The 12,899-nt window shown below is 53.4% G+C and overlaps 1 protein-coding gene across 1 annotated transcript; it reads right to left on the reverse strand.

Annotated features, from left to right (window-relative positions):
- Positions 1-3,849: 3,849 nt before the first annotated feature.
- Positions 3,850-12,323, reverse strand: LOC144953805 (uncharacterized). The gene is made up of 5 exons (XM_078884444.1): positions 12,240-12,323; positions 9,245-9,338; positions 8,684-9,075; positions 6,705-6,815; positions 3,850-4,491 (listed from the first exon to the last, which is right to left on the reverse strand). The coding sequence occupies exons 1-5, from the start codon at positions 12,321-12,323 to the stop codon at positions 3,850-3,852; spliced, it is 1,323 nt and encodes a 440-aa protein (XP_078740570.1).
- Positions 12,324-12,899: the final 576 nt, after the last annotated feature.

Raw genomic sequence — 12,899 nt, forward strand, 5'->3', positions numbered from 1 at the left:
CCTAACCCTAAACATTAACCCTAACTCAACCCAAACCATAACCCCTAACTACCCTAACCTTAATGCTAACCCTAACCCCTAACACTAACCCCTAACCCAACCCTAACCCCCAACCCTAACCCCGAACCCTAACCCAACCCTAACCCCAACCTAACCCTAAACCCTAACCAAACCCTAAACCCTAATTCTAACACAACACAACCCAATCCCTAACCTCACCCGAACCAAACCCTAAACCCTAACCCGAAACCCTAACACTAACCTTTAACCCTGAACCTATTTTTAAACCCAACCCTACACCCTAAACTCTAATCCATATCCCTAACACTATCCCTTAACCCTAACCCTAACCTTAACAACTAACCCTAACCTTCACCCCTAACCCTAACATTAACACCTCACCCTAACCCCTAACCTAAACCGTAAACCTGTTGCTTATGTTGTATCAGTGCTGCCGCTGATGAGCTGCACTCTCAGAAAGTCGGGCGGCTGACGTGGATGCGTAGAACCACTCGCATCTTTGTGTGGAGAGGTGGCTATGTGGAGGCTGTTCCTCTGCTCAGTTATTTTGTCCGATGCAGCAGCTGGAGTTGTGCGTTTGTGTCCACAATAGTGCATCACGCGACTTGTGTAAAACCTACAGTGCACCTATAGCCATCTCAACCCGACAGCCCTGACTATATAGCCCTAACCTGAGAGCCGCGACCCGGACCCCTAATTATGGTTACAGGAGTCTCAATTCCATGGCGTCGAAATTCGGCCTCCACGATGTAAAATTCAAACTCCCGAAGTTGGAATTAGGACTCCCGACAGGAGCAGTGGCAGCTGCGGTTGTGCGTTTTGTCAGTGAGGCAAAAGCCTCAAGGGAATTCAAACAAATATACTCTCATTATTATTATTATTCTTGCTGCTCACAAAGGTCGATCAACAGTCGTGATGTCAGGTGGGGAATATGATCACAAAATCAGAGATTTACTAGTTGGAGGTACCGACCTTAAAATTGAACGAGACCCAACCAATGCCTCGAAACTGCCAACAGTTTACGGCTTGCCAAAGACCCACGAACCAACAGTGAGTGCAATCGGCACTGCCACAAATAATGTAGCACCACGCAACCTTTACCTAAACAAAGCGCGACATCGACAGCAGGTTCTCTTAGTTCATTAAGGAGAGAGATGGGAGAGTGGAGGGGGAGGGGCAGGGGGAGGGGGGGAGAGATGAGTGAATGAGTGAGTGAATGAGTGAATGAGTGAGTGAATGAGTGAACGAGTGAATGAGTGAGTGAGCGAGTGAATGAGTCAATTATAAATGGGGTGGGTTGGGGGAGTCCATTACGAATGAGAGTTCATCAACCATCACCAACCATCATCAACCATCATCAACCATCATCATCAATCATCATCAATCATCATCAACCATCATCAACCATCATCAATTATCAACCATCATCGATCATCAATCATCATCAATCATCATACACCATCATCAACCATCATCATCAACCATCATCAACCATCATCAATCATCAACCATCATCAATTATCAACCATCATCGATCATCATCAATCATCATAAACCATCATATACCATCATCAACCATCATCAATTATCAACCATCATCATCATGAATCATCAACCATTATCAACCATCACCAACCATCATCAACCATCATCATCAACCATCATCAACCATCATCAATAATTAACAACCATCATCGATCATCATCAATCATCATAAACCATCATCAACCATCATCTACCATCATCAATCCTCATCAATCGTCATCAACCGTCATCAACAATCATCAATCGTCATGAACCATCGCCGCTGCCTCCACAGCTGCTGCATCCCAGGCAGCGATCCTGCGACAATCCGGTCCTCTTTGCCGCTCCTCTGACCATTTTCCTCAAGGAACATTTTGCATAAAAGGGCATCACGAACATCAACCACCACCATCACGCGCATTCTACGCCACTCACTCCACATTCCGTTTTTCAGACGTAAACGGGAATGTCGTAAATCGGAAATGGCTTTCCTCCCGGACAGTCATTCCGACTTATACTCCTCACCTAAACATCCACACGCACACATATATCACTTTTAACAATACAAAAATAAGGACAATTAACAACTTCTTGGTTCTTTCGGTAAAGTCACGTAGAAGGGAAGTAATAAAATCATAAAAATAAAACATAATAGAATGAAATAATTCTCACGACGTTCCCTGGAAAGGTGAGGACGGCTGCTTGCGTTGTAGCCGAAACGTCGTGAGAATTATTTCATTCTATTATGTTTTATTTTTATTATTTTATTACTTCCCTTCTACGTGACTTTACCGAAAGAACCAAGAAGATGAATCCCTGCAGTCACGAAAGCTTTAAATCGAGACAATTAACAACATACATCTTAAGACGATTGCATCATTAATTTAAAACTAAACTAATTAACCTTTCCAGGGAACTCACCAAAACACGCTCGAGTGGCTCGAGAGGTGATGTGGAGGCGTTACTGTTGCACTGTGGGGATAGAGTGGAGAGGGAATCTGATCAACTACAAAGTTATTTTTCACAGACGTCCAGCAGTGGATGGACGATGCAGCCTCCCGCGTGCTCCATTTTGTTCTCATGGTACTTGCCATCTAAAATTCCGTTCACCTACAAATGAAATTTTTGAAATCCATAATTTTGTCATTTCGAGGAATTGTTGCACTCACTTGGACTCTGACACCCAATATATGACAGCAGCAGTATGAACACAGCGTTAACCAACGAAAAATTACCAAATAATTTATTAAAATTTGCACAAAAGCACCGATAAATTAAAGTGCACACATTTACTCACACGCCAGGTGTACATAGATATATTGTTATTATGATCACGACTATGAAGATTCTAGCTCTACAATAGCTTATACAAGTGTATTGTAATAGCGTCGACTGTTGTTCAGCAACGGCAACTGCGGTGGAAGAGCAGTACACACGCCGATGAGCATATACGCGGGTGTGTTGGCAGGGCAGAGGAACTGGGGTAAGGGTCATCTGGAAGCCCCTGGAACCCACTCGTGCGTTCGAGAAGGGAGGCGCGGCCAGGGCAGAGCCAGGCCGCGCCGGGTAGCATGAAAGCGGCTGAGAGCACGAGCTCGTGGCTGCCGGTTCTGGGAAGTGGACTCGTCTCGTCGTCTTCGTCTTCGACGCCTTTATCGCTGCCATCTCCACGAGATATTGCACCCCTGGACAGTTGCTGGCTGTCCCTGTCGGCACCATCGGTGCAACACGGTCAGGGTGGTGTTAAGGCGAGGCTAGATGACTAGGGAGAGTGCGAAGGCTGACATCACACAACACAGACGTGTAAATGCTATTTGCCTTGGCAAAACGTTACTTGATCTTTGGGGGGCGGAAAATAAATACGAAAATAAATTAGGCAATAAGTTAATATGTAGCATCGGGGTAATAGGTTTACTGATGTCATGTGGCAGTCATTGACGAGGTCTCTTGCCAAGCGTTTGTCAGGGACCCCCGCTTGAGGAGGGGCGGTTGATCCTGCGCGGGCGACGTGCCAGCGGTAGGATTTCCACATTCCCATTACGGGAGCCAGCCTGGTCACCACTCCACACGCCTGCGACCAAAGTGCAGCTTCTAAAGCGGTCTGGACCCATGCTCTTAAGGGGCAGCCCCACGGCCAAGCACCCTGCTCCAGGTTCAAGTCCAGGTTCGTGAGGTCCTAGTCTGGGTTCATGAGCTCCTATTCCGGGTTCATGTGTTCCTAGTCCGGGTTCGTGAGTTCCTGGGTATTGACACCAACGATGATGTCCACGATGTCCACACCGGTGATGACCACAAGTGCGTGGCTCACGTGGGCTGCCAGCGGAAGCGGTAGCGGCCCTCAGCGGCGGCCCAGGCCACGAGCGCGATGGCGCGCCGGAAGACGAGCGTCCTGGCCGTGCCGTGCTCGCGGACGCTCGCGCGGAACCCGGCCCCCCCCGCTCCCCCTCCCTCGTCGTCTTCCCCGGGCTCCCGGAGCATCGCTCGCGGTGGCGACGTCGTCACAAAGCCCGCGAAGCGGCCGTGCAGCGCGGGGGCAGAGAGGGGAGGGGGGGGGCCACCCCCAACTGCGCGCCTCGCCGCGGCGTCGACGGCGACGTCGGCGGCGTCGCGGTCGGCGGCGCGGGCGTCGCTGCCGCGAAGCCGCCGGCACGAGCGGTCGCTCGCCACCTCGGGGCCGCCCCCCCGTTCGAGGCGGCGGCGTTTGGGCTCCCTGGGAGGAGTGAGGCAGGAGGAGTGCGGAGGAGGAGGAGGGGGGTAGAGGGTGAAGGGGGAAGGAGGGAAGAGGGAGGAGGAGGTGGAGGAGGGGTCGAGCTGCAGGACGCAGCGCGATGCCTCCTCCAGCAGGTCCCTCATGCGGCCCTCGGCACGACTCACGGCCTGGCCACTCAGGCCTTGCTCCGGCTGCCGGGGACACTCAGCCAGCCCTGCCCACTCCTGGGACAGATTCTGTGTGGGGAGGGAGGGAGGTCAATAGGGAGGCAATGTATTTTTGTTGAACTTCTTTTTCACAGTACATAACAAACCACGTTAATCAGAGGCGCGGGCAGTGCACTGCGGAGTGCGGTAGATCAGAGTGTGACACACAGTGTTGCTCCCTGGGGTTTAACTGGGCACTCCGGTCCACATGAATGGTAACCGCTCATCACGAGTTGGCTGGAAACATCTCAATCTATAAAGAACTGCAAAACCATTGTTGGTAGTGCCGCCTCTTCACCGACGGACAAGAGATAAACTGCTTATCCTGAAATATTAATGCGTTGGAGTTTGCATTGTCCTTGTACTGTTCGTCTGTTGGTGTTCTTTGCTGGGTCACATCGGTGATGGAGAGCCACAGAGGAGGCTGGAAGAAGTCACTCCCTGTGAGTGGCTAGCTGAGGTGCCATATGTTGAATAATTATTGAAGGTGATCCAGAGTCTGAGACCAGAAAAGGCACCGGGCAGAGATGATCTGCAAGCGAATTGCTGAGGAAAGGTGGCTTTTGTACATAGAATGCACTACATGACATCATAACAACAGTACAGACGGTAATAACTACAGGAGCATCTCACTCCTCAGTGTGCCAGGAAAGGTCCTGGCAAGGATTATTGAACATTGCCTTGCCAGGCACACTGAGAGGCTTGCAGAGCCCCAATGTGGTTTCAGGAAAGGGCGGTCCTGCACATATGCCATATTTTCTGTATGTCTGCTACCGCAGAGGTGTAGGGAATTCCAACAAGACATACATCTCTGCTTTATTGACCTGGTCAAGGCCTATGATACCATCAGTAGGCCTAGGCTCTGAGTTACTCTTCGTGCTTTCGGAGTCCCTGATTCTCTGCTCACGATTATTAAGGACCTTCATGATGGTGAGCGGGCCCGGGTAAAACTACGTGGCCGGGAGCCGGAGCCATTCCCTGTTCACCTTGGTGTGCGACATGGATATCCTCTGGCTCCCACATTATTTAACATATATTTCGACCACGTAGTTCGTGAAGCCGTTGATGTCTGTACCTGAGGAATTTCCATCTGGTACAGATACAATGGGAGGCTGATCAATGCCCGGGTGTGGTCAAGGGATGGCTCCCTTTTGGTCAACCATGTTACATATGCCAATGATCTGGCAATTGCTGCTCACTCAGAGGAGGGGTTGGAGGCGCTGCTGCTGAACCTAGAGCATGCCACTAAGAGGTGGGGCCTTACCATCAGCCCCACCAAAACCAAGCACCTGCCTTGGTATTTTGTACTATCGGACACTCCACTCCCACAACTTCCAATTGGTGATAGGGCAGTTGTGGAGAAAGTAGAGAGTTTTCCATACCTGGGCAGTGTGCTCATGAACGGCTCCGGTTTGACAGGAGAGGTCTCACTCCCAATCAGCCGACCAGCATTGCCTTTTCATCGGTTGCGTAACGCAGTGTGGAAGCTACTCCACACGACGCTTAAGATCTTCTCGGCCAGTCATGCCCTTCCTTCTCTATGCTTGCGAAACGTGGATCCCCCTAATGGAACATCTTCGCTGGTTATAAACATTTAAGCTGGCCTGCCAACGATCCATCCTGGATTTAACCGGGCTGGATTGTGTTAGGAGCTCACAAATCCTTGAACGATCTGAACAAAGTCTCATTGCTCTTTAGGCATATAGCCACCGAATGCCTATATGCCTAAAGAGCATTTGTTCGGCTGGAGAGAGGGGGCTAAACAGGCGCGGCATGGGCTAGAGATGAGATGTCGTGATGTGGTACAAGAGGATGTGGAGCTGAGTGGACTTGCCGATGACCGGTACCAACGGTGTCAAGATCGGCCTCTGTGGAGGAGGCTTGTGAAGGACGCTACTGGGCAGTCGGAGATAGTCGCCCTCCAACAACAACGGAGGGTGGAGGAGCGGCGCTCACAACAACGAGCGGAGCGCCGGGTGGCTAAAGGACAAGTTGGCACAGTAGGGGGCACAGGTGGTGTATCAACCAGTCGTCTCAGTCAGTCGACCCGTGGCACCTAGGTCTGCTCCGTGACCTCCTGCCGGCGGGCATTCGACACTTCACGTGGCCTCAATGTGCACATAGCCTGGCAAAAGTGCCGTGGTGACACCACCGCTACTTAGTGGTGAATGGCGGTTGTTGTTGAGTGTGAGTGAGTGTGAGCGAGTGTGAGTAAGTGAATGCACCTCTCCGTGGCACCTCACCTCCAGCGTGGCGCTCAGTGTCCGTGCGCTCTCTGCCAGCTGGCGGAGTCGCGAGTTCCTGGCACGCAGCCTCCGTGCCTCAGCGTCCCTCCGCTCCAGCGCAGCGCTCAGCTGCACGGGAGCCACGCAGATCCACAGCGCAGAGTTAGAGCCACGCTGAGCCACACCAGAGAGCCACACCACGGAGTCACAGCCAAGGACAGCGTTACCACCCTGGAGTCCTCAGAGCACAATGTATGGGCAGTGGTGGTGGGGAGGTCGCGCCGTGGATAATGTCGCCTGTGACACCATACCATAGCACCAGCAACCCTAGAACTCATTGATGCAGGAGGACTTGATTGGTGAATGGACTCAACGTTATTGCAGGCCAGGGACAAACTCCACTCACCTGGGATTATAAACCTCCATCCGCCTGACGCAAGTCCGCCAGCAAGCGCCTGTACAGAACAGCCAGTCGTGCTAAATATGTGCGACAATGCAGACACACGTACTTAGACGCGACCAGCTGCTCTGAGCCAAGCAGAGGCTGTGATGGTTCCCAGCACGACTTTGGTCTACGTGGAGAAAACAATTTAAGATTTCTAAATTGTAATTATATTGTATTGTGCAGCGTGTATTTGTGCATGGGTCACATTTTGCGTTTGATGTACGGTCAACCCAGCCTCATATGAGTACCTGTTATGATGTGTAAATCTCACCACTGGGGGAGATAAAGGCAGTCGGGTGTGGTGCTGGCCACCCACCCCCTCGCGTGCCATGCCGGTCTACATCGGCGTTATTACTCACTTACACCACTTGTTACTGCCTACACTGGGGTCTTTGATATACCGTGTGGGTGTTTTTGATACTTTAAAGATCTTGAAACAGTCCCTATTATCGGTGAGCTCCTCCGCAGGCGCGGGTGGTGTTGGACGGGTCATGCGGCCCGCATGCCCAGCCTAAACGAGCACGGCACATGCTAGAGTAGAGATGGTTTGATGTTCGAGTGGGTGAGTGAATGGGTGACTGGGTGAGTGAGTGGAACGGGACAGAGAAGAGATGGACAGATGCCGTACAAAAAGATTTGGACTTGCCAATAACTGGTACCAGCGGTGTCAAGATTGGCCTCTTTGGAGGAGGCTCTGAAGGACGCTGCAACTGGGCAGTTGGATGCAGTCGCTCTCCAGCAACAACGGAGGACAGGGGAGCAACACTCACAACAACGAGCGGAGCGTGGGGTGGATAAAATACAGCTTGGTGGCACAGTAGGGGGCACAGGTGGTGCATTTGCCAATCATGTTAGTCAGTCAACCCATAACACCTGAGTCTGTCCCGTGGCCTCTTTCCAGCAGTGAGCCTTCCACATTTCACGTGGACTTAAAGTGTACCTAGCCTGGCACAAGCGCCTTGGTGATGTCACTGCTACTTAGTAGCGAATGGCGGCTGTTGTTGTGATGTTGGTGAATTGTGTGTGTGTATTGTACAATAGTCAGGTTATGTTTAAAATGTTTGATTAATTAAACAAAATTTTCAGATTAATGCAAACAACCTTATTAATCTGAAAAGTTCCGTTTTAATCGAGATTAAATTCAGAAAACACAAAGTAGTGGTGCTATTATGATGTCAGAAAGGCGCTTCTCCTGCCAAAAACGGTGCCACGTGGCATTGGATGACGTCACTTTAGGAGCGATGCTCGATGGTCGTGCACACAAAGACAAAGATCCCTCGTGTAGCCTTCACAGACTGTTGGGGCAAGTGCCAATAGTGAGTGACACCTACGAAGGCTGGCACAGCACACGTGAGGGTGGGTGGTCACCACCGCGCCCGGCCGCCTTTGTCTCCCCGGTGGCGATGTTTATGACGCATTTTAGGCTGAGTCGAACTTGGGGAGGCCCAGGACCGATTGTTCAGACAAATCGCCGCTGTGTTGGTGGCGGTCGTGGCCACAAACTCGGGTCTCCGCCAGGATCACGGCGCAGCGCGTCAGCCCACGGCCCTACCTGCCGGTTCTCCCCAAGCGCCTCTTGCAGCGCCGCCGCCTCCTCCTTCTCGTCTCCGCCCCACGGCGTGGAGTCGAACCCCCGCACCTCCTCATCCTCCTCCTTCTCGTCTCCGCCCCACGGCGTGGAGTCGAACCCCCGCACCTCCTCATCCTTCTCGTCTCCGCCCCACGGCGTGGAGTCGAACCCCCGCACCTCCTCATGCTCCGCGTCTCCCCCCGCCAGCTCCAGCGCGGAGTCCAGGCCCAGGGAGGGCCCCAGCTCCATGGCCTGGCCGTCCAGGCCATGGAGCGGCCCCCCTGCACCCAGGCCCAGCCCCACGGCGCCCATCTCCAGCTGCGCCTCCAACTCCGCCATTTCCGCCGGCAGCAGCAGCAGAGGAGGAGTCGGCTCTGGGGGGGGGGATTGCGTTACTCACAGATGCAGACCGTTACCACGTGGCCACATTACCACGTTACCACGTGCATCTAGCGGTCCACTACCACCACCACGACCACCACTACCACCACCACCACGACATGGTTTGTCCACCAGAGTGGTGACCGAGTGCCGTCGCCTCACCTGGAGTGGGCAGCAGGGCCGGGAAGCCGCTGGGGGCCCTCATGGCCGTGAGGTTCAGGCCGAGCTCCACGGCAGCGGCCTTCAGCCGAGCGCCCTGCGGCTCGCACAGGAGACACGGAGAGCACCGCACTCAGAGAGCACCACACTCACTCACACCGCACTCACTCAGCCACTCACTCACTCAGCACCACACTCACACCGCACTCAGAGCACCGCACTCACTCACACCGCACTCACTCAGCCACTCACACAGCCACTCACTCAGCCACTCACTCACACAGCTACTCACTCACTCAGCCACTCACTCACTCAGCACCACACTCACACCGCACTCACTCAGCCACTCACTCACACAGCCACTCACTCAGCCACTCACTCACACAGCCACTCACTCAGCACCACACTCACACCGCACTCACTCAGCCACTCACTCAGCCACTCACTCACTCAGCATCACACTCACACCGCACTTACTCAGCCACTCACTCACTCAGCACCACACTCACACCGCACTCACACAGCCACTCACTCACTCAGCACCACACTCACACCGCACTCACACAGCCACTCACTCAGCACCACACTCACACCACACTCACACAGCCACTCACTCACACAGCCACTCACTCACACAGCCACTCACACAGCCACTCACTCAGCCACTCACTCACACAGCCACTCACTCAGCCACTCACTCACACAGCCACTCACTCAGCACCACACTCACACCGCACTCACACAGCCACTCACTCAGCACCACACTCACACAGCCACTCACTCAGCCACTCACTCACACAGCCACTCACTCAGCACCACACTCACACCACACTCACACAGCCACTCACTCACACAGCCACTCACTCAGCCACTCACACAGCCACTCACTCAGCCACTCACTCACACAGCCACTCACTCAGCCACTCACTCACACAGCCACTCACTCAGCACCACACTCACACGGCACTCAGCCACTCACACAGCCACTCACTCAGCCACTCACTCACTGAGCATCACACTCACACCGCACTCACTCAGCCACTCACTCACTCAGCACCACACTCACACCGCACTTACTCAGCCACTCACTCACTCAGCACCACACTCACACCGCACTCACACAGCCACTCACTCAGAACCACACTCACACCGCACTCACACAGCCACTCACTCACACAGCCACTCATTCACACAGCACTCACACAGCCACTCATTCACACAGCCACTCACTCAGGCACTCACTCAGCCACTCACTCACTCAGCACCACACTCACACCGCACTCACTCAGCCACTCACTCACACAGCCACTCACTCAGCCACTCACTCACACAGCCACTCACTCAGCCACTCACTCACACAGCCACTCACTCAGCACCACACTCACACCGCACTCACTCAGCCACTCACACAGCCACTCACTCAGCCACTCACTCACACAGCCACTCACTCAGCCACTCATTCACACAGCCACTCACTCAGCACCACACTCACACTGCACTCACACAGCCACTCACTCACTCAGCACCACACTCACTCACAGAGCACTCACACAGCCACTCACTCACTCAGCACCACACTCACACCGCACTCACGCAGCCACTCACTCACACAGCCACTCACTCACTCAGGACCACACTCACACCACACTCACACAGCCACTCACTCAGCCACTCACACAGCCACTCACTCAGCCACTCACTCACACAGCCACTCACTCAGCCACTCACTCACACAGCCACTCACTCAGTCACTCACTCAATCAGCATCACACTCACACCGCACTCACTCAGCCACTCACTCACTCAGCACCACACTCACACCGCACTCACACAGCCACTCACTCACTCAGCACCACACTCACACCGCACTCACACAGCCACTCACTCAGCACCACACTCACACCGCACTCACACAGCCACTCACTCACACAGCCACTCACTCACACAGCCACTCACTCACACAGCCACTCACTCACACAGCCACTCACTCACACAGCCACTCACTCACACAGCCACTCACTCACTCAGCACCACACTCACTCACAGAGCACTCACACAGCCACTCACTCAGCACCACACTCACACCGCACTCACTCACACCGCACTCACTCAGCCACTCACACAGCCACCCACTCAGCACCACACTCACACCGCACTCACAGACTATTGGGGCAAGTGCTCTTAGCGAGCACCTATGAAGGCCGGCACCACGCCGAGCTGCCTTTGTCTCCCAAGTGACGATGTTTATTAGACACCGACCCAGATACTAATTTGAGGCTGAGTCGACCTAGGGGAGGCCCAGGACCGGCTCAGATCATCGTCACTAGTGGTGTTGGCCATGAGCAGGAATCGAACTCGGTTCGCCAGGTCCATAGCGCAGCGTAGCGCTAACCACTACACGACCACTCCACACCATAACCACCACCACCACTATCACCACCACCACTATCATCACCACCACCAGAACGACCACTAAAACCACCACCACCACTATCACCACCACCACCACCACCACTATCACCACCACCACCACCACTATCACCACCACCACTATCACCACCACTACCACCACCACCATCACTACCACCACCACTATCACCACTACAACCACCACCACCACCACTATCACCACCACTCCAACCACCACCACTACCACCACCACCACTACCACCACTATCACCACTACCACCACCACTATCACCACCACTCCAACCACCACCACCACCACCACTATCACCACCACTCCAACCACCACCACCACTATCACCACCACTCCAATCACTACCACCACTATCACCACCACCACTACCACCACCAGCAGCACCACTACCACCACCAGCAGCACCACTACCACCACCACCACTACCACCACCAGCACCACTCCAACCACTACCACCACATCTAACAACCACCAATACCACCTTCACAACCAGCAGCACCACTACGAGGACCACTCAACAGAAAGCTGCACATCATCGACCCCGAGGCCGGGTCTCACCTGGAACTCCGCGGAGTTCTCCGCTCCCCGAGGCCCCAACTCGTGCCACACACTCGAGTTGATGGTCGCCAGGCCTGGAAACATCCAACGTCACCGAAATCAACATCAGCAGCACCATCATCATAATTACCGTCGCTATCAACATCATCACCATCAGCACCATCACCAGCACCATCACCAGCACCATCAGCACCATCATCATCACGATCAGCACCATCAGCACCACCATCAGCACCATCATCAGCACCATCACCAGCACCATCACCAGCACCTTCACCAGCACCACCATCAACACTACTATCAACACCATTATCACCATCATAATGTGGGACTGAGAGAGTGTGTGACTGACAGAGTGTGTGACTGAGAGAGTGTGTGGCTGAGTGTGTGACTGAGAGAGTGTGTCACTGAGTGTGTGACTGAGAGAGTGTGTGACTGAGTGTGTGACTGAGTGAGTGACTGAGTGTGTGACTGAGAGAGTGTGTGACTGAGTGTGTGACTGAGTGAGTGACTGACTGAGTGAGTGACTGAGAGAGTGACTGAGTGAGTCTGTGACTGAGAGAGTGTGTGACTGAGAGAGTGACTGAGTGTGTGACTGAGTGTGTGACTGAGTGTGTGACTGAGAGAGTGAGTGACTGAGTGTGTGACTGAGAGAGTGAC

The sequence above is a fragment of the Lampetra fluviatilis genome (genome assembly GCF_964198595.1).
Source record: "Lampetra fluviatilis chromosome 45 unlocalized genomic scaffold, kcLamFluv1.1 SUPER_45_unloc_1, whole genome shotgun sequence".
NCBI lineage: Eukaryota > Metazoa > Chordata > Hyperoartia > Petromyzontiformes > Petromyzontidae > Lampetra > Lampetra fluviatilis.